The 23210-nt window shown below is 43.7% G+C and overlaps 1 protein-coding gene across 3 annotated transcripts in view; it reads right to left on the bottom strand.

Moving 5' to 3' along the window:
- The window catches only part of SPEG (striated muscle enriched protein kinase), a 148172-nt gene that overhangs the window by 72182 nt on the left and 52780 nt on the right, over nucleotides 1-23210 (bottom strand). Inside the window, exons 2-6 of one of the 3 annotated variants that reach the window (XM_067460842.1) lie at nucleotides 13168-13257; nucleotides 7832-8174; nucleotides 3572-4944; nucleotides 2797-2940; nucleotides 1164-1346 (exon numbers count right to left, since the gene is read on the bottom strand). In XM_067460842.1, the coding sequence (XP_067316943.1) occupies nucleotides 1164-1346; nucleotides 2797-2940; nucleotides 3572-4944; nucleotides 7832-8174; nucleotides 13168-13257 (2133 nt within the window). Of the gene's footprint in view, nucleotides 1-1163; nucleotides 1347-2796; nucleotides 2941-3571; nucleotides 4948-7831; nucleotides 8175-13167; nucleotides 13258-23210 lie in introns of all 3 variants that reach the window. The other 2 variants (XM_060772894.2, XM_060772903.2) reach the window with 2 other exon arrangements.

Here is a 23210-nt window from a genome sequence, read left to right as displayed (position 1 = left end):
ACAAAAGCCAGCTGCCTCCCTCACAAGCACTTCAGACAGGACACCCCTCCCCTCCTCGCCGGGGCTCACATTTCAGATCAACCCACAAATGTCCTCATTTGCATCTTTGCAGCCCCCAGAAACTTACACACTGCCCCCAGGGATGCGGGGCTGGTCCCAGTCCAGTGGGTGAGCTGCAGCTGGGATAAAGGAGGCACCTTGGGGCCAAGCAGGCTGGCCCCTGCCCTCTGCATGCTGGCCCGGCCGCCTCTCCCTTCTTCTTCCCTCCAGTCGAAGCTGCTGGCTGTTTGTCAGCCAGACAGCCTGGTCTAAACCAAGCCTTGTAGGGTAAAGGCAGCCTCCTGGCTCTTTCATCAGCAGCAGCAAGAGCAGCAATAAGCTGGCAGAGAGGGTCCCCCTAGCACCATCAAAACCAAAGCCTGCAGGGAAATATATTGTCGCCTCTCCACATCTGCAGTTTTGACATTTGTGGATTTGATTATTCATGGATTTAATTAAAATGTTCTCTCCAGGAAGCTCTAGGGTCCTTCAGCATGGCTCTATGGTCACCATCCTCCAATTATGCTGGAGGCCCTAGAGAGTTCTATGGAAGCATGGGAGTTATAGTTTTACAAGGCCTATAACCTTTTGTCAAATAGTGCTGGTGCTTCATCAAACTATAACTCCCATGATTGAATAGTATTGAGCAATGGCAGTAGTGTCAAACCACATTAATATGACAGAATAGATCAAGCATGGGCAAACTTGGGCCCTCCAGGTGTTTTGGACTCGAGAAACTTGTTGGAAGACCTAAAAATTTGCAGAGGTGTTCTCTCAAGTTTTTAAAAACAGAAGCAATGTCTTTGGGTTGTTGTAAGTTTTTTGGGCTGTGTGGCCATGTTCTAGAAGCCTTGTCTCCTGACGTTTCACCCGCATCTATGGCAGGCATCCTCAGTTGTTGTGAGGTCTGCTGGAAACTACGAAAATTGGGTTTATAATGTCTTTATTCACATGTTTTCATTTTGGTGGGTCCTGCGGCCCTAACCCCAGCAAATGTGGGGACCTAACTGTATAAGGCTACATAGATTCCTGGCTTTATGGACCCAAACTGGATCCTCACACCAGTTCTTTCATGGGTGAACTACCTTTGCTTTAGTCCCAGCATACCACCATAATATCCTTACCGGGCCGCACATTCAAGATGGCACTAGAGCAGGCTTCGCCCACCTCGTTGGTGGCACAGACGGTGTAAAGGCCGGCATCAGCCACACGGACATTCCTGACCAGCAGGGTGTGGCGTTCTCCCTCTGCTTTGATAGGTCGGTTGGTGCTGCTCCGAAAGGGAACGCCATCTTTTCGCCATGACACTGTGGCAAACATGTGAGTGGACATGAGAAGTCAGAGTGGGGGAGACATCACACTTCCCCACTCATGCTCTCTCTCTCTCTCTCTCTCTCTCTCTCTCTCTCTCACACACACACACACACAAGTAAAATTGCCCATTTTAGCCATAGAGTTCTGCAAATGCCAAAGATTATCAGTTCTGCTAGAAACAGATGGGTGTGAAAACGTAAGTGCTGCCTTTTCTGAATTCCCTGGAAAGGACAACCTACACATTCCTTTCATAGATATGGCTATTTCCCGCCCCCAGTCATAATATGGGGCAATATTTCACTGCCATAAGAGGGGAGAAGGTTTCAGTACTACTTAATGGTTAAAAGTGTTAACTTTTGCAAATAACAAAATGTGGTATGCAAGGTGTGGGAACACTTTGTCACAGGACAATAAAGCATCCCAGGACACCTTTGGGCTTAAAAAAAATATTAGAGCATGAGTTGAAAAAATAGCAGGTTATTATATCTCAGTGCAGCTCAAGCTCTAGTAATTGGGTTTTGCTTTGTTTTTCTGTTTTGCTCCAATATATACTAACATGGTCACCTTGAAAACTTTCAATTGAATAGGAAATCCCAGACCAAATTTCAAGTTTGAATCCAAAGGGCAGAATCCAACATTTTAGTGGGACAAGATCAAATACACTGCAAAAACATAACTGTCTACCTAAAATAGGCAGGTCAAATAAAATGGCCTTTGTCTCTGGGTTGTTGTAGGGTTTTTGGGCTATATGGGCATGTTCTAGAAGCATTCTCTCCTGACATTTTGCCTGCATCTATGGCAGGCATCCTCAGAGGTTGTGAGGTCACTACCTCACTGCCTTACTACCTCTAAGGATGCCTGCCACAGATGCAGGCAAAATGTCAGGAGAGAATGCTTCTAGAACATGCCCATACAGTCCGAAAAACAACAACCCAGTGATTCCGGCCATGAAAACCTTCAACAAAGGCGTTTGTCTCCTTGTTTTTCCTGTAACAAAAGTTTGGCCAGGTGACCATGAGTCATGTTCAGAAGCTAAAAAAAAAAAAAAAAAAAAAAGAAGACCTCAATGATGTAAACTAATCAGCATAATCTCTGAATCGCTATATTACTATTGTGGTTGGAGGTGAAATTTCTAAAATCCTTAAAAACTGAAGCTCCTTCCACACAGCCCTATATACCAGAATATCAAGGCAGAAAATGCCACAATATCTGCTTTGAACTGGGTTATCTGAGTCCACACTGCCATATATTCCAGTTCAAAGCAAAACATGTGGGATTTTATTCAGCTGTGTAGAAGGGGACTGAGATATCAAGGAAGCATCAGCAAGACAGTCCACCCATGGCCTATCTCAATCTAGTCTGTCCAGGGAACACATATGTGCATTAACCTACAGCATTTATCCTACACACCCACTCTGAAATCTAGGCCCCGCAAAGACTTGCCTTCTGGGGAAGGATTGCCTGTGATGATACATTTGAACAGCACCTCAGTTCCAGCTATGATTGTGGCATCCTGGATAGGGATCTCAAAGATGGGGGCCTCCAGTGGGTCCTCGCCTGCTGAGATGTAGGAATCATCAGAAGATTCTGCAGAGAAAGAGGGAGAAAAGGAAGCTGCAGGATTGTCTTTTTTCTGCTGGAAGACTGAGCGGCCTGAAAACCCAGGAGCGGCGGAATGGCCTTAAAGCTGGACTCCATGTTCCACAGAAAAGCTCAGAAAGTCTAGGACTGGTTCTGTTACCAGGAGCAATGCCTCAGGAGAGTGATTTTTACATCTTAAACTTATAACTTAATACTTGAAATCCTTTTTCTATTTCTATTTCTAGCTTTTACAACAGTGGATTCTTTGGCTGCTGCCACTTGGTTAAGTCCCTCTTGAGTGGCAAAAAACATACAGTTACCTCTTGGTAGACAGACTGCCAGTACATGTGAATTAATGATTACTTACTGACTGGGCTATTTGGGAAGGAAATCATATCCAAAATATAAATGAAGGAAAATGGTATTTCAGAAGTGTAGAGGAAAACAAACTTTGACTGAACTGGAGCATTTACCAGCTTTCTTGATAAGCTCATTCAGTCCTAAATAGGCACTGGACCGAATCTCAAGGATGTAGCCTATCCTGGGGGAAAGGGTACTATAGAGGGAGCACTTATATCTAGAATTTTCCCCTTGCCATGTTTTTCTCCATGGGATCATAGTAGTCCTTTTTCCATACCTGGTTCAGGAGATGTCCGTCGGGTCCGTCGGCCTTTGCCCCTGCTCCGTGCGCTCTTTCCTTCCTGAGACTGCAGAGCATTGTCCTTTTTCTCTGTAACTCTTCCAGTCTTTCTCTCAGCATGGGTCCCTGACCTGCCTCTATCTGTGCCGGGTTCTGTCCTACCCCAGGCCAGGGAATGTCCATCTTCTTGGCCAGACTCCCGTTTCCATGTAGGCAGAACTTCACCCAAACCCTTTGCCTCATGAGTCCCTTTTGACATCTTTAGAGAGCCTCCATCCACACACTCGTTCCCATCTGGAGACCTCAGTAGGTCCCTTTTTCCTAATGGGGCCGCATGGGACAGTGGGAACTGTTCCACCTTCCGCCTCAGGTCCTGTCCATTCATCTCACTCTCCTTCTGACTTCTGCTCTGTTCAGCTGCCTGCTCTGCAATGGCTCCACTCTTCAACAGAGACTTTTGTGTCCCCTTGGACTCATCTCTGGCTCCTACTAGCCCCACACTAGACAACACCAACTGCTGCACACCATGAGTATTCTCCACACGTGGCAAAGCCTTGAGCGGCTTGAGTTTCCGTGGTGGTGGAACCTTGGGGGCAGGTGGCTCAGCAGAAGCACGTGGAGAAGGAGACCTGAACAATTCTTGGGATCGGCGCAGCTGCTGCTGGGACACCGTGCGCTTAATGCGGCCAAGTTCCTCTGTGAATTTATGCTCCACGTCATACACACGATTGGAGAAGCGGCCACGCTCATCCAAGGAAGCTGCCTTCTGGTGGAAGGCCTGGCGCCGGAACGCCACACCACCCACTTCTGAGTGGATGTCATCTTGGAGGTCCTCATGTGAGGCAGCAGAGAGGAAGGGGCTGGCATCATCCAAGCCAGGCTGGTCAAAGGAGCGGGTCTTGCGTAAGGGCAGCCATGTGTGGCCTGCAAAGGGGTTCTCATTCTGCTCCAGGCTTTTCCGCCGCTCCTCAAAGAACTTGAGCTTGTCAAAGATCTTGGAACCTGACCGTGGCAGTTTGGGTGATGGGCGGAGGACAGACACGCGGCTGGAGGCTTCGCTTAATGGGGTCTGGGGCCGTGAGTCTCCTGTGCCGGCCTGAGAGTAGACTGATGATTTGGAGCGCTTCAGCTTTTCATCAAATTCTTCTGATGTTGTATCTGAAAATTCAGGGGGCATCAGCAGCTTTCTGCGAGGAGCTACAGGTGGTGTGGGGCCCCGGCTGGTTCCCGGTGGCTGGACTGGGCACTGCCCTGCTCGAGGGGACACTGGGCGATGAAGAGGAGGTTTCTGTGCAGGTGGGTGGAGGGTATCTGTGCTGGTTTTGCTGCTGCTGTTGGCTTCATCCCTCCGGTATCCACCATGGGGAAGGCTGCTGCAGTTGGAAAATGAGATATGGCAAGGTTTGCTAAGGCAAGGGAGACTGGCTAGTCCAGGTAAGTGAACCACAAGGAAGAAGAGGCCTAGAGGGACAATAAACTATGGCCATGAAGACAGCTGCCCACAATGGCACCAGGGATAAATTATCCATGTAAGAGGGAGAATGTTTTCCTTTCTGGAGGAGGGGAAATGATCCATGGGAATTTATTCAGTCCCAAGCTAAAGCCTTGACACAGGACAGAACTGTTTCCTCCAGCAGACTTTCTGTCCTCTGTATGAGTTTCTGTAAACTCCACAAAGGAGAAGTTGGTTGATTTGTTTTGGCCTTTCCTATAACATACAGCCTGACTTGCTATGTGAGTCTCCAAGAGCAGTTTGCTCCACCTAAAACTTTTTGCCCTCTGCCATACTTTGGTTTGAATTACATACTGATAGATGTTGCCTCATACCTAAGGCTTATGTTTCCTTCCAGTTAAATATTTCCAAGAACGGCTGCATGGATAACCAGGTTTCTTTGCACAAAATGCAAGAAAATGCAGCCTCTCTTGATGGCAGAATCCAGCAGGCCTTACCTTATGAATGAACTGTTCTAAAGAGCCACACAAGGGCAGAGGAAGAAATCTGGGGGTTAGTCAGGCTGTAGTTCAGTGATAAATTAGTATCTGTTGGCCTCACCTAAGGACAGGGCAAGGGTGGGATCGACATGGGGGAGACCCTGGTGCAGCCAAAAATGCAACAGAAAAAGGAGAGGAGAGTATATCGAGCTGCAACCTGCACAGCACACACAAACATGCTTCTTCTTAGAGGCACAAATAACTTACTCAGCTGCGTGTATAAGCAGGCCCACACATTCATCCCCCAGCCAACTCAGTTCCTGAGAAGAAATGGGTTTGCATGTTCAGCAGCACACACATGCATGTGCACACATCTCCACACCCACACATAGAGCGACAATTGTACACATGTATATTTAGTCATATATAAATTAGCCTTTTCTTCGCTCATTAATAGCAAGGCAGTTTTGATGATAAGCATGAGGAGAAGGTGGGGGGAAATCAAACTCAGGAAGGAGGAGGAGGGAGATGAGGGTATCTCTAAGCATTGCTGGTTCCCCAGGGGACTCCCAACCCTCCTATTGCTCTGTGCACCTCCTCCATTAGATCCTCACCAGTCTTCCTGCCTCTGCAATTCAGCCTGGGGTTTGCTGTCATTGTCAGATCATGATGACTCTCAGCTTTCCATTTAAGTAAAACTCCTGATGTCAAGCTCTCCATTATTGCAGAGAAGAAAGAATAAAATATGTGTGGGCAGAACCTACTTAATGGCTCAGAAGCTGAAGGAAACCTTAATATGGTTTCCGAGGAAGGGCTCTGGGACTCTGAATGGCTTTTTATATCTCTCCTAAAGGTCTTACAGGTTTGCCCCCCTATACTACTTTGCGACATTTCTAGTAATAGACATCTTCATTCAACTACCAAAAAACCCGCATTGCCTGTAGCAAAAGCACTGCTACTGGTGCAAACTGGTAGCCACAGTCCAACAACTGTGTCTTAAATATAGGTTGAATCCCCTTTATCCAAATTGCTTGGGATCAGATGTGGTTTGGAATTTGGATTTTTTTCCAGATTTTCAAACACCTCTATTTGCATATATGTACATAATGAGATACCTTGGAGATAGGATCCCACTATAAATACAGAGTTTATGTTTCATATACTCATAGAATCATGAGTTGGGAGAGACCTTGTGGGCCACCCAGTCCAACCCCCTGCCAAGAAGCAGGAAAATCGCATTCAAAGCACCCCGACAAATGGCCATCCAGCCTCTGTTTAAAAGCCTCCAAAGAAGGAGCCTCCACCACAGTCAGGAAGTTCTTCCTAATGTTATGTCTAATGCTTGTAGACATAGCCTGAAAGTAATTTTATACACAATATGTTTGAATAATTTTGTATATGCAACAAAGTTTGTACATATTCGATCATCAGAAAGCATAGATGTTTCTCTCAGCCTTTTATGAGGACAATTTTGGAATTCTGGATAGCCCCTATCTATGATGAACAATGGTCCTTGTTATCTTGCACCTTGTCTCCCTCTTACCTTCCTGCAAGCAAACCTAGATAGCTTGTGTCTCAAACTGAAATGCAATTTTCCTATCAGATTAATATAGGCTAGTTATATTAGCTTACTTACAGCATTTCTATGTTCCATTGATTTAAATAAACAAATATTGTACGAGTATTTGAGGTACTGAGAATGGGCCACCAATTTGAGTAGTTGGTTTTTGAATTCAAACAGATAGAAAATTGTCCTGCTCTCTATACACTTGTAATAAAATGCACCATTATCTGTTTGGAGTTAGTGACAGCCTGTGAAGGCTTTCCTATCATCTCATGACATGTGTAACCAAGCTTAGAGTCATAGAAAGAGAGCGATCTTCAGAGTGAAAGGAATTGGTGGATTCTGCTCCCTATATTGATAGAAGAGACTCCGGTTTGGCTGGGCCAGAGTAGAATGGATACATACCTCTGTAAACTATCATCCGCCCAGCAAAGCCCTACGAGAATGATGGCAGGAAGATGTGGAAGTGACAAAAGGGAGAAGAGTGCAACAAAAGAAGGCAGCAAAGGAGGCAATGGAAGGATAGTGGGGCTGGTTTCAAAGGGCTGGGTGCAGAAGGGGCTTTGGATGGAGTATGCTATGACAGCAAGGGTCAAGGTTATGATGGAGGGGCTCAGGAGGGATTTAGTGGTGTGTTGGAACCAAAGACTCAAAGAGTACAGGGGTCTGTGGGGATCATGACTGGAGAGGATTTTAGGGAGAAATGATGGTCCCAGCACAATGGCCCCTGCACCCCACTCCACCGCCCCATGGCTACTTACACGTGCAGGGAGAGGGCACGGCCCCGGTACAGGCTGAAGGCGCTGCCGTAGGGGTCGCTCCCCAGAGACAGGCTGTCCTCGGACCCCGGGGCCACGCCAATCAGCTCCGCCCGTGATGCCCGTACCAGCGGCTCCACCCCCAGGTGCCGGGCCTCGGCAGGTGCTTGCCTTGGAATGCTGGGGTGCAGGTAGGGTCCCCTCACCGTGGGGCCGGCCTCTGGATCCTTCTCCAACACCGTGGTCTGGCTCCCTGACCAACTGGAGTGCTCATCTGTCTGGGACAGGCCTGGCACTGAGGTCGGAGTGGTCTTCATGGAGGCGTCCACCAGTGTGTCCGACTCCCCTGCCAGAAGCACAAACAAGAGATGATTGAGACAACTGGGCTCTTTCCCTTTGCCTTTCCATAACCAGCCCAGGTCATTGGGCCAGGACTGACAGAAATGGATAATGCTCGCTAGAAGTCAGCCCTATCATTAAGCAGAATGAGGCATGCACTCATGTGCTGTCATATGTATAGGTATGCATGTATGTGATTTCAAATCACCTGTTGACTTACAGCAACCTAACACATTCCATAAGGTTTTCTCAGGTGAGGAATACTCAGAGGTGGATTAATCTGAAATACAACCTACAGCCACAGAAAAACAATAAATAATTCTTAATATTCTTATTGTATACTAACCGTCGCCCGCCATGCATTGCTGTGGCCCAGTCTGTGTATATGAGCTTTGTGTGTGTGTATATTTCTGTATATGTGAATATATGTGTATTTGTGTATATATACATGGTTTTGCACACACGCTGTAATATAATTTTTGTTTTTTGGCTTTTTAAGTTTTTTCCACTGTGTTTTTCAGTGTTTATGAGTGATGGTCACTCATTGGCCTGATAGGTATATTGTGTCCAAATTTGGTGTCAGTGGTTTTTGAGTTATGTTAATCCCACAAACAAACATTACATTTTTATTTATATAGATGTTTCATTACAGACAACTATTTTTTTCTACTTCCTATTACAAAAGGAGTCCCCAGTGGTGTAGTGGGTTAAACTGCTGATCTGCTGAACTTGCTGACTGAAAGGTCACTTTCAAATCTGGGGAACTGTGTGAGCTCCCACTGTTAGCCCCAGCTTCTGCAAACCTACCAGTTTGAAAACATGCAAATGTAAACAGATTAATAGGTACCACTCCGGCAGGAAGGTAACGATGCTCCATAAAGTCATGCTGGCCACATGACCTTGGAGCTGTCTATGGACAACACTGCTATTTGACTTAGAAATGGAGATGAGCACCAACCCCCAGAGTCTGACACAACTGGAATTAATGTCAAGGGAAAACGTTTAATTTTTCACCTATGACAAAATTACTTGCCTAGCTTTGGGTCCTGTCACTTGGAAATTGAGCAGTTGAGGCCGTTTTAATGACAGACTGGAGGCATTCATTTTGTTCTATGTTTGATTTGAACTGTAAGGGAGCTATCCAAAATGCTTAAGCCAGTCACACAGATATGTTCAGCACCTTGGATACCTCCTTGAAATCTGGAGTAGATTTACTACTCTCCTGGCTTGGGAGTTCCCAGCCATTACTGCAGAGAGGCAAGGAATCTGCTGCTCTGCCTTGGGCATCAAATATATCTTAGAGCAGACTTGACAGTACAACACAGACTGACAGATCCATAGGAGTGACCAGAGGCATTCCAAGGCTACACAGGGGTTCAAAGTATTCAATGATTTTACAGATTTTGCTGCTGTACCGAGTCTATATAATAGCAGGGAATATACTACACTGTATGAGCATAAGGTCATGCTCCCAGGTTCTAAGAATAGGTATTTTCCCCTCTCGGTTTGGGATTTATCAGCTGTAAAGAACAGAGGAGGAGGAATTCGAAAAACCTGGTGGAGTATTAAATTCTATAGTGTAGAAAAGGTCTGCAAGGTCAAATATTTGTAGCAGGAGTAGAGAAGATTAATCATTTCTTGTTCCAGTTATATAATGTATTCAATTATACAACCCGGGACAAGGTTATCTGCCAGACCACATGAGTCTGCCTGGGTTATGAGATCCTCTGGAGAGGCCCTTCTTCACCTTCACCGGTAACAGCAGAAGAGGACACAAAATAGGGCCTTCTTGGTGGCTGCTCTAGACTCTGGAATTCCCTGCGTGGTGAGGCTAGAATGGCTTCTTCTTTGGTATTGTTCCAACAGAAGATGAAGCCAATTCCAAAAGGTATTGAGAACTGAAGGCTTTTAGGAAATTGTATTGTTTGTAACTGTTTTTTTGTAATTTAGTCATTGTATATTTTTAGTCTTTTAATATGCTCAAGTTCAAGTTGGTGATTAACCAAGGAATGGGTGGAAGTTCCAAAATAGTGTATTCGCCACCAAGTATGCTTCACCCATCAGGAGAAGGGGTTGAATTTTGCACAACCTCCACAGGTGCACTGCGGTATATTTACTCAAAGTAAATATGGAATATGTAAAGCAAATATGGAATATGTACAATCAACATTGGATGTGGGTTGTTGTAGGTTTCTCCGGTCTACATGGCCATGTTCTGGAGGCAATTTTTCTCCTGACGTTTCGCCTGCATCTATGGCAAGCATCCTCAGAGGTAGTGAGGTAGTGACCTCACTACCTCTGAGGATGCTTGCCATAGATGCAGGCAAAACATCAGGAGAGAAAAAAATGCCTCCAGAACATGGCCATGTAGACCGGAGAAACCTACAACAACCCAGTGATTCCGGCCATGAAAGCCTTCAACAATACATTGAACATTGGATGTGCTTGGATCATGTGATTTAAATGTTTTTATTAGGTGTTTCAATTCTTATATTTCATGTTTGAAATGTCCTTTTGTTTCTTCTTCTGAAGAATTGTGCTATTGATTTTATGCTTAGTTATATGAGGTTGATTGTAATTTGGTTTAGGCATTGGTAAGGCATTGAATTTTGCCACTATTTCTAAGTAAGTCACTTTGAGTCCCCCCCAGGGGTGAGAAAAATGGCAGATAAATACTGAAAATAAATAAATAGATAAATAAATAATATGTAAGTGAAAACTGGTGTGTTAGATAAACCAGACCTAGGGCAAGTTAGTTTTGAGCAATCTCTGCCAAAATTCTTTAGTCTAGTCAGTGGCCACAATACCTGGGAGAATTTCAAGAATTCTACTGGAAAGAAGATAATACAGTATTTTACTTCATAGATTTAGCCACTGAAAATCATGTCTACCCATTCTTACACAACTTTGTCCTTTACCTGTGCTGCTCTCTATCTTAATTTCTGCTTTGCAACCATCCTAGATTTTTTAAATTCTTTTTTTAAAACAGTATACATAGGGTCACTGTGAGTTTTCCAGGCTGTATGGCCATGTTCCAGAAGCATTCTCTCTTGACATTTCACCCACATCTATGGCAGGCATCCTCAGAGGTTGAGGGGTCTGTTGGAAACTAGGCAAGTGAGGTTTATATATCTGTGGAATATCCAGGGTGGGAAAATTCCACACATGAAACAATCAAGGCCAACTAAGAACTCCCAACAAAAGATTCCCCCAGGCAGGAAGCAGCCAGGCTTTGAAGCTGCAAGGCCATTAAATGCTAATCAAGGTGGCCAATTGCAACATTCACACCTACTTCAAGCAGGCAAGAGTTCTTTCTCCCACCCTGGACATTCCAGATATATAACCCTCACTTGCCTAGTTTCCAACAGACCTCACAACCTCTGCATGCCATAGATGTGGGCAAAATGTCAGGAAAGAATGCTTCTTGAACATGGCCATACAGCCTGGAAAACTCACAGCAGCCCAGTGATTCCAGCCATGAAAGCCTTCAACAACAAATAGTATGCATATGTTATGTATGGGGTTTTCAATTTATATGACACTTTATAGCTGGAGGAGAGGAACCTGGACTCTCCAGATGTTGTTGGACTGCATCCCCATCATTCTTGACAATTATAGCTTTGCTGGCTGAGACTAATAGAATGCAGAAGCCGAAAACACCTAGAGGGACACCAGTTTCCCATACTTTTTCATGCTAGGTACTAAAAATTCTGTGCTTAGGTGGGCAGTGCATGATCTCCAGATGTTGTTGACCTGCAACTCCCATCAGCCTTAGCTATCATAGCCAATACTGGGAGATAATAAGAGTTACAAACTGACTGTACTTGAAGCACTGCAGAATTCCCACTCCTGCTTTAAAAGAGGGTAGATGGGGAATATATTTGACACCGAGGAGTGGGACTGGCCAAGTTATGTGATTGTCCCGGCACATTTTGCATCCCTCCATTTACCTTATCATTCCATCCTGAGGACAGTGTTTGAAAGCTGTCTGAAGTGACCATATATAGCCTCCCCACATTAAGTCCCTGCAGTAGTTAAATACTGCCATTTTTCAGTTTTATTTCTTTCCTATTGAATGCCCTTTATGCTTTGCTGAGTCCTTTCCTGATATAAAGTTGCCCTCTTTATTAAATTAATGTTCTGCCTTGGTTAATATTTGCCCTGCTTCCTAACGAAGGTGCTTTCATGCTAGCTGTCTCTCCAGAGAGCAGTAATTCTTATGTTCCAGTGGTAGCTGCCAAAAACAGGAATGCTGGAAGAGTCAAGAGAAAGAGAGCAAACTCGCAGGCAGATAATCCAGGAGAGCTGGAGCCCCAGAGACAAGTGCAATTGCTGCTCAAAGGACTCAGCAATCCTTTTTTCATGATTAAAAAGACTGTGACCTATTTGCGTAGGCATTGATGACTGCAATCTGCATTAAAAGTTTAGTCTCTCCCAGGAATCCAAGTGAGAGGTGTTAAGTAAATGATCCAAGAAGACAGCAGCCACAAATATGGTCTCTCGCTGCAGGGACCAGGAATAGTGTTATGTGTGACACAGCACTGGCACATAAAATCAAGGGCAAGATAACAGGAGGGTCTATAAACTGCAATTATAAAGCTATCATGCAGCGGGGAGGGAGGGAAGAGAAACCAGGACAATAGACAAAACTCTCTTAGTTTCAAATATAGATTCATATCCATTCAATTCACAACCCCTGGTTGTGCAATGGGTTAAACCCTTGTGCCGGCAGGACTGAAGACTGACAGGTTGGAGATTCAAATCCGGGGAGAGCGCGGATGAGCTCCCTCTGTCAGCTCCAGCTCCATATGCAGAGACATGAGAGAAGCCTCCCACAAGGATGGTAAAACATCAAAACATTCGGGCATCCCCTGGGCAATATCCCTGCAGACGGCCAATTATCTCATACCAGAAGCGACTTTCCATTTCTCAAGTCGCTCCTGACACAGAAAAAAAAATCACAACCCAGTTTCTGCATCTGTTGCCTGGCTCCAGCTCACCTGTAGGGGAGCTATAGGTTGTCTCATCCTGGAGCTGGCTGCGTTGGGTCACCTGTGCGCTGCTGGCATCATCCTCTCCCGTCTCCGAGTCTAAAACAAGAGGAAGGACCAGTTCAGGAAGATGCTCTGCTGGTTGGCCAACCCACATCATCACCCATTCAGTCCAATCCCATTTCTTGCATGCAATTCGTGCAGCTTTTCTGAGAATCTAGAAAATCCAATTCTCAGTGTTTTTAAAGAGAGAAAGATAGACAGGGTGACCAAAATGCTTATTGTGGAACAGATAGGCTCGAGAGCATGGCAATCACGGATTTGAGAGGTACACGCACCAGGAGGCAAATCATAAGAGTTTCTATTTAATAACATTTTCTGATTAACATTATTATTGAGTCATTTTTAAGGAATCAGCTTAGGAGTCTAAAAAGTTCAGTCAGAGAAATACATGGATATTTAGATTACCTACCTAGCTGGAAGTCTAAGCAGGCACATACGGGACTAATAATACCTCAAAACAGCTTCTTGCTTAGATAAGAAGACAATGAAGATAGGAATTTCAAATCATATACATGGAAAATAATAATACCAATAATTTATTTATTTATTTATTTCCCTCATCTCTACATGGCTTGAGGCAGAGTACAACATGATAAAACAGAACACAGTATATAACATATAAGATAAAGATTTCCCCTGACATTAAGTCTAGTCGTGTCCAACTCTGGGGGATGGTGCTCATCTCCATTTCTAAGCTGAAGAGCTGGCAGTGACCATAGACTCCTCCAAGGTCATGTGGCCAGTATGACTGCATGGAGCATTGTTACCTTCCCGACAAACTGTTGATCTACTCACGTTAGCATGTTTTCAAACTGCTAGGTTGGCAGAAGCTGGGACTAACAGCAGGAGCTCACCCCGTCCATGGATTCTAACCACTGACCTTCTGATCAGCAAGCTTTGCAGCTTAGCAGTTTAACCTGCTGTGCCACCATGGCCCCATAATATATATACACAGGTAAAATGTAGATTAAAATTACCAATAAAGTGCAGTTTAAAATTCAGAAGTTAAAATTGACTGGGAAGGCCTGCTAGAAGAGATGGGTCTTCAATTGCATCTTAAATTCCGACAGCTGATTTAGCTGTCGGATCTCTTCCAGGAGGTCATTCCACTGTACTGGTGCAGCCGATGAAAGGCTTTAATTTTGCATCATGTGTGAATGAAAAGGAAAATTGTTACAAGAGTATGTATCCACTGTATAATTTCCGATCATATAAGCAAAATATTCAGAAAGAAGGCAATATATGATGGGAATGCTGGCAGCCAAAAACAGACCGTCACTAACCAAAGTCCTTTGGGGATTAAATTGCTTCTTGAACATGATAGGTTTAATGTTCCAGTACTCTGTATTAGTTATCCTTTTCCAATGTTGCTCAGGCTTTTTTGATGAGTCAATGTGACAAGCGCATCTGACTCTGGCACCTAGTAATCACAGTTGAAATGTTGGCAGCAAAAATACTGCATGAGCATTCCCCTCCCTCACTAAAAGAATTGCTGGCAAAATTGTGGGAAGCTGGTAGAAATGTCAAAGCAAATGAAATATGCCTTCAGGCTTGAGGCAGTCAGCATTCAGGGTCTTTGGGGACAAAATAGTCTCTTTTTACTGTTCTTATGGAAAGAACATACATACAAAGAAAAAAAAACAATATTCAAAAAATGTGGCAAATATTTTTCTGTTTATTTGTTACCAACGTTCTTTGTAGTTTAATTACTGCCTAATAAACTTGTGGGAGTCCCTGGTGGCACATCGGGTTAAACCACTGAGCTGCTGAACTTGCTGACCGAAAGGTTGGTGGTTTGAATCTGGGGAGCGTGGTGAACTCCTGCTGTTAGCCCCAGCTTCTGCCAATTTAGAAATTTGAAAACATGCAAATGTGAGTAGATCAATAGGTACCGCCTCTGCAGGAAGCTAACAGTGCTCCAGGCAGTCATGCCGGCCACATGACCTTGGAGGCATCTACGGACAACACAAGCTCTTCGGCTTAGAAATGGAGATGAGCACCACCCCCCAGAGTAGGACATGACTAGACTTCATGTCAAAGGGAAACCTTTGCCTATTGAGGAGAAATAGGGGATAGACTGCTTCTTGGAAACAAAGCCTCGGGTAGAACAGGGGCAGGAACACTTCTCTAGTATGGTTACTGGTGTGTCACCCACAAGGTGGGGATTCGGACACTCACCGATGATGATGATGATGATAATAATAATAATAATAATAATAATAATAATACTTTATTTATACTCTGCCACCATCTCCCCAAGACGACGTGGGGCAGCTTACATGAGGCCAAGCCCAATAGTGCAGCAAATATACAACATAAAATACAAACAGTAAAATATAATGAAAATAAAAATAAATACAAAAACAATCTAAATGAACACACCAAACAAGTAATTGGGAAAAAGTAATTGCAAGGTTTAATAGTAAGGTTTAATTGCACTAGAAGATAAAGTGCTTCCGAGGACATTTTCTGCAGGGTTTGGTCAAGATCAGGCTTTTCTTGTGAAACTTCCTGCCTCATTTCTGAATATTCATAATGCAATCCAGACAACAAACTTTTTCATTTATAAATAACCCCTTCCCCTAGCTTATCCCACAAATTCTTCTACTTTTTTCTTATCATATAAAGCCCATTAAAGACAGAAACACGGCTGGAGTTTTTCTCTGGTGAATGGGAGATCGCCAATGAATACTGGATGACATTGGTTATATTTCAGAAGAAGTAATTGGCAAAACCACCTCTGAGTATTCCTTACCTAAGAAAACTCTATTAAATTCACAGGGTTGCCATCAGTTGACGTGTGATTTGAAGGCACATGAGATTTGTGAGAAGCTATCCATTTGGAAGCACCCCAGGAGTTCGGTTATCATTGTCTTCTGTGATTTCTTTATTAAGCCAGCCAAAATGTGAATCAAGAGGCAATTTGAGGTTTGAGGATTTGTCTGGAACTCTGGAGACTAGGGTTTGATTCTTCATTTGGACATGGAAATCTACTAAGCGACCTTGGTAAGCCATATACTTTCAAATCCAGAAAAACCCATGACAGAGTCATTTTATGATCACCATAAGTCCAAAATGTCAGCCTTCCATCTTATTTTGAGACATTGGTTCAAAATGGTCTCAAGGGGAAGGTCACACTCCTTCTTAATCATGAGGAGAGTCGAAGACAAAGAAAATGCCAGAAAATAATTAACAACTAATGTAACTGCCTTTGAGATCTAGGCCATCTTTATCCTGTGTGAGGTTGCAAGTCACTTTACAGGCCAAAAATAGTCTTTTCAGAAGCCTGCGTTTTCATAGACAGGCTATCATTTTCTTTTAGGGTTATCTTACTTTTTGAACCATGTTTGGCACCAATGATTGAGAATGTCAGGGGTACTTTGATTGTGCTTTTCCTACACAACAGAGGGTTGGACTAAATGACCCACATGGTCTCTTCCAACTCTATGATATTCAGGGAAAGGCTCATGTTGAATCATGAGTTCTCAAGAATATATAGAGATTACCTCAGGTCTTACAAAGCTAGTGAAAGGTTAGGAGTTAAGTATTCCTATCATCCTCACCTTTCTTCTACTTCCAATTGTCGGGGGCAATTTCATACAGTCATATGTAATACACCATTTGCAATTTGCTCCTTGGTGCAACAGCTATCTTGGAGAGCTCGAAGGATTCCAAGAGTTATTACGGACTGTCCTTACTCCAAGGACCCAGCTTACAGGCTGAGCAAACCCTTCCACATTCCCAGAGAAGGGCAGGATAAAAATATAAATGAATAAGTCTTTGGAGCCAAAGGCTGAGGGAACATGTGAGGCTGAGTAAACTACCTGGAATCCATCCCTTTCTAGCATGGTAGGCGGGCCCTAGCTGTGTGTGGACAAGAAATTGCAGCTTGTGTTTCTGGCAACTGTGGCTCATTTCCTTTCTGTGGGAGACATTACTCCAGGGGAAAAAATGACAAAGCAGGGAAGGTGTACTGCGACAACAAAGAAATCAAGATTAGGAAAAACCAGCAGCAGATAGGACTATTCAATTGCAATGTGAATTGCAATCAAAAGAAGGTGAGCCTTTGAGGTACTTGTAACCTTGCCCTTGGTGAAGAGGACTAACAGAATAATATATTCATTAAAATGAGTCTATACCACCCTTCTACTTTTCTCACGTCATTCGGGGAAGGTAGCAACAATGAAAACCATTCATATAATAGTATAATACAGTAAAATTACTGAACTACAGCATCATAAAAAGACTGAGTACAATAAGTGTAATTGCCGCTCCCCCAACTGTTCCTTCTTCAGGCCTATTTTTGTTCAATGAAAGAGAACGTGGGAGATAAATAGATACACCGAGCTGCACAGTTGGTCCTCAATATCTGTCTCTATGGACAATAGAGTTATCAGCCTTAATACAGAAATTTGCAAGGACACCTTCCATGATTACCTGATGCTGGAAATGGATAGTACATGGATATGTTGTGCAAAACTTAATGTACATTTTAAAAAATAAATAAATGTTTAAATCTAAATAATATTGAAACAAATAAACACAAAGTCTACACAGAAGACATCCTCTCCCACCGAATCCCAAAAACGCATGCGGAAAAGGAAACTATATTTGGATCATGGAACGGCAAGTATATGAGAAAGGAGATGGAGCATGGAAATAGGAGAAGAGGAGAAAGCTCAGGAATGGAAGCGTGATATCACATAGTGCCTACCGTAACTTTGCTTTCTGCAGGAGCGGAAAACTTCGCTTCCATAGGGGCAGCAAGAAAGAGAGACACACGTCAACAAAGCGTTACCATCCAAACCATCCCAGTCTCACAATTACCCCAAAACACAATTAAATTGACTTTATTTAGCTGTCCTGTAAAACCCAGAGAAGTTTGGGATGTTGTATGTGCAGGAGAATTGGTCAGTTTGATTTTTATCATGTCAGGAGCAACTTGAGAAACTGAAAGTCACTACTGGTGTGAGAGAATTGGCCATTTGCAAGGATGTTGGCCAGGGGACATCTGGATGTTTTACCATCCTGTGGGAGGCTTCTCTGAATGGAAAGCTGGAGCTGACAGATGGGAGCTCACCCCGCTCCCCAAAGTCAAACCGCCGACCTTTCGGTCAGCAGTCTTGCCAGCACAAGGGTTTAACCAGTTGTGCCACCGGGGGCTCCTTGTCAGTGTGATAAGGCATCCAGATGAAACCAGAGAAGATCTGAACAAGAGACGGGGCTGATGGAGGAAGAACCCATCAACCAACTGGGAACGCATGAAAACTGAGGGATCAGGAGGAAATAGAGAGAAGCTCACTGAATGCAAAACAAATCAGTGAAGTCAGTGGCCCAGAAACCTTGCACTGCTGTGATAGGCATTTTTCCAATAATCACTGGATGTTTTGGGGTTTTTTTAGAGCCTGGTTTAAGGTTATGATTACAAATAGTGTACTCTCCTTCCCTTTCATTCCTCCCACTATAAGCAGCAGTGTCTACATATGTATCCCTGCCCAAGAACTATGCCCAGTGCGATGGGAGGTGGGCACTGTAAACCTCACCCCCTGGCTTTATAGAGCTGTCAGAGTAATCCTTCCATGTGTCTACTCAGAAGTAAGCCCTACTCAGTTTAATTGGACTGACTCCCATGTAAGTGAATATAGAGCCTATAAGAGTTAATTTGCTGAAATCATGCTAAAGGGCCCTTCCACACAGCCATATATCCCAGAATATCAAGGTAGAAAATCTCACAATAACTGCTTTGAACTGGGTTATCTGAGTCCACACTCAAATAATGTGGGTTTTTCTGCCTTGGTATTCTGGGATATAGGGCTGTGTAGAAGAGCTCAAAATTAGCTAACTGGAATACAGGTTAGATCTCGTTCATCTGAAATACATGTGGCCAGAAGTATTTATATTTTGGAATACCTGTATTTGCATACACATACATAATTAGATATCTTGGAGGTAAGACCGAAGTCAAGACCTGAAATTCATTATTGTTTCATATAGACCTTTTGTAACTCTGTACTGTCAAGAAGGTCACAAACAAGACATGGAAACTAGAGTCTGCCTCTGTATTTTGTCCCCAACATTAGGCAGTCAAAGACATGCTACCTCTGAATAAGCATTTTTACTGCTAATACTACTAATTTAGGCAAATCATCTCTGGGTTTATTTAATTCAAAGATGACACATTTGTCACCCTTTGGATGTTATTGAATATTGTCTCAGCAGCCTCACACAACATGCTTAATGGGCAAGGATGGTGGGAAGCCCAACAACACCTGGAAGGCCATAGGCTTCCAACCCCGATTTCAATCATTTGTATATCGAACAGACATCTCTACATTCTGTTGTAGTAAGGAAAAGCCTTCCCTGTCCTAAAATATCACCAATTGATAACTCAATTTCTGATACAAGAAGGCCTGAATCCTGGACACGTTTTTATAATGTACAGTTCTGTGCTCAGATCTTTCTTTGAATATTCATGGAATTCAATGTCACTCTACTCAAGAAGTAAAGGAATCTTTCTTATGTGTTCACCCATCAGGAAAAGAAACCCTACAGAAACCTAGAATAGGATAGGCTTTTAAATACTTTTGATTTAATCTTTTAAACTCTAAATTTTAAAAATCTGTTAAATATGAAATGGTTAAAATGTTAATGTATTGGTCTGTGTTCAATTGTCTGATTGTCTGTTACTTATGTAAATATACATTGGGTTTTATCTTTTGATTTATGTTATTTTGTATTTTTATACAGCATTGAATGCTTGCATCTCTATATGTTGTAAGCTGCCCGGAGTCCCCACTGGGGACATAGGGTGGGATAGAAATAAAATCTCATTCATTTGGGTTGTTGTGAGTTTTCCGGGCTGTATGGCCATGTTCCAGAAGCATATTCTCCTGATGTTTCACCCACATTTATGGCAGGCATCCTCAGAGGTTTTGAGGTCAGTTGGAAACTAGGCAAGTGAGGTTTATTTATATATCTGTGAAATGTCCAGGGTGGGAGAAAGAACTCTTGTTTGCTTGAGGCAAGTGTGAATGCTGCAATTGGCCACCTTGATTAGCACTGAATGGCCCTGAAGCTTCCAAACCTGGCTGGATGCTATCTGGGGGAATCCTTTGTTGGAAGGTGTTAGCTGGCCCTCATTGATTCTTGTCTGGAATCTCCCCTCATTCATTCATTCATCGTACCATATTATGACCAGCCAAAGTGTTTTAAAATAGCTGAGTCCTACAAAACTGATGAAGCTCATCAAATAGCTCAACATCTCACTTGCTATTTTTGGGAATTTTGATTGGCCCTAATAAAAGTTATTGCCGTAGTACAGCTCTTGAAACTTTTTCAAAATAACACAAACTTCTCAGCTACCAAGGTCATTGTTTTTGTTTATTCCATATCCCAAAAAGATATAGACCCCCAAGCCATTGATGTCTGGTAGATTCCAAGTCAGTGGAGCTGTGAACTTTCTCTGAATTTTACTCCAGACTTTAAAAGAGCTGTTCAAGATATTGAACTCTATCCCTAAAATGATTTCAGTACTTTAGGTAGTTCAGATTAAGTTTAGATTGAAAACTGGAGCACCACACTGACATGGAGCCATCAGCCTTCACTGCATAAACCACATCTGATTTCCCTCCCTCCCTATCCTGGGGTTATCTCATTCTTCCCCCAAAAATAGGGTTTCCATCATTTGAAGAGCCCCAGAGCTATCAACTATGAAGAAGTGCGGTCTTCCTTATCATAGGAATATGATACACTATGATTATATGGGCAATAGGACATCTCAAGGAATAGAATAGCTTCACCCTAAGGTGGCCATAGGAAAAAGAGGACGGGTTAACAGTGGTGTGGAAGAGATAATTTCAGCATTACTGAAGTTCTGCTGAAATTGCCTTGCCTATATTGTGTGCATTTTTAGCAAAGATTTCGGATGTGTCCACACTAGACAATTGTGACTGTTTGAAACCATTTTTATTACCATGGCTACTTATCTTTCTGATTCGTAAGATATGCAGTTTGGTAAATTCTCTAGTGCATTTCCCTGAGCCACAGAATTAGACCTCAGTGCCTACAAATTCTAAGAAACTCACAAAAATACAAACCCCAGGATTTCCTAGGATGGCGCCTTGGCTGTTAAAGTGCCATGACAGTGATGTTATTTTGGAGCACATGAATACACTCTTAGTGCCTGTTTGGTCCATATCTATGCATGGGGAGCTGATTCACGACTACAGTTTCGAGCCTGGTGGATAGGATCCCTTTGGTTGCTTCCACTGGGAGGTTTATCTATTCCACCAAATACAAGAAGGAGTTAGCTTTACTAGCAGATGATTTGGAATAGAAACATTGCTTCCTTCTACTATGGAAGATCAAGGAACTCGTCACCCTCCCCTCCCCCCCAGTTCTTTTCATCTGGCCACCCTTCTCCCCACCATGACTGTATTTGTGGCAGAAAGGGGCAGAAGTAATACAACGCACCATGCGTGAAGCGCCCAAAACGCCGCGAGTGGCCACCTTTCTGGAAAGGAAAAAAGAAAACAACATTATACCATAGCAGCAGGGGACGAAAGTGGAGAGGCAGGCTCAAAAACAGGCCAAGCACAGGCCAGGCGATACCCACAAGGTAAAGTAACTAGTCACCTACAGCATCCAGAATTGCACCATGAGGAAAATACCAGGAGGAAGCCCATATCCAAACAGAGGTTTCTACTTCTGAACTGCCACCACATCAAGGAATGCATCAGTCTATATTGCAGGCATGGGCAAACTTCGGCTCTCCAGGCGTTTTGGACTTCAACTCCCACAATTCCTGGCCTTGGGCCTCTTCCTTTCCCCCCTCAGCTGCTTGAGCAGCTGAGGGGGAAAAGGAAGGGTCCCGAAGCCAGGAATTATGGGAGTTGAAGTCCAAACCACATAAAGGGCCGAAGTTTGCCCATGCCTACTATACTGATATCACAGAGCCTGGAAGTGTTTCATTTTTTTAATTATCTCTACCAGATACTGCTAGCCACCATGATAACTGAGAGGACATTGTGGTTCAAACAAGTAATTTTGTTGAGCTCCGTCACCTTCTTCCCATTGTGTCTTCTAATAAGGACCTTGGAGGACTAAATGAGAGAGACTTGAATTAATATGAGTTTTCAAGTGTTTTAGAGAGAAGGAGCAGGTGGCTTTCTGGCTCTTTTCTGGGCAGAAACTTGAAAGGAGATGACATCCCAATGCTTGTTGTGTATATGTATGTGCATGTGTAGATGTGCACGTACAAATACACACTATAACATCCCTCCCACCTTTTTGCCTGTGCCAGGAGTGACTTAAGAAACTGCAAGTCGCTTCTGGTGTAAGAGAATTGATTGTCTGCAAGGACATTGCCCAGGGGATGCCTGGATGTTTGATGTTCAACCATCTTTGTGGGAGGCTTCTCTTATGTCCCCGCATATGGAGCTGGAGCTGACAGAGGGAGCTCATCCATGCTCTTGCCAGATTCGAACATCTGACCTGTTGGTCTTCAGTCCTACCGGCACAAGGGTTTAACCCCTTGCACCACTGGGGGCTCCACATTTCCCTCTGGAAATATCATTCACACTGACCCTCCTCATGTTCTTCTCTATGGCTCCGAGCAAGAAGCAACAATTCACAGCCTGTCTGTGGAAAAGGACTGCTTGGGCAGGGATTTGATTCTAACCAACCCGCTAAATGACTGGTTTCCCAGGGGACAAATTAGCCATGGCCTCCAGCAAGGAAAGACAGGCCTCTCAATTCAGCACCCAAGATGAAGCTGTACATCTGTGCTTGTAAGTACATGTGCGGGCACACACATACACAGAGAAGCTCAAGCACAAAACCACCCACACCTCATCCCCAGCAGCCCTGCTGTCCCCATCTCCCGCTAGCAAATGTGCTCCACCCGCCACATTTCCATAATATTCGTAGTGAAGTGACACACCCTGTGAAGCAATAAATAGAGGTGACAGCGTCAATCTGTGATGAGGGAG

The sequence above is a fragment of the Anolis sagrei genome, chromosome 1, assembly GCF_037176765.1.
Source record: "Anolis sagrei isolate rAnoSag1 chromosome 1, rAnoSag1.mat, whole genome shotgun sequence".
Lineage (NCBI taxonomy): Eukaryota > Metazoa > Chordata > Lepidosauria > Squamata > Dactyloidae > Anolis > Anolis sagrei.
Note: the sequence above shows the minus strand (reverse complement) of the source record. Positions and strands in the feature narration are given on the sequence as shown.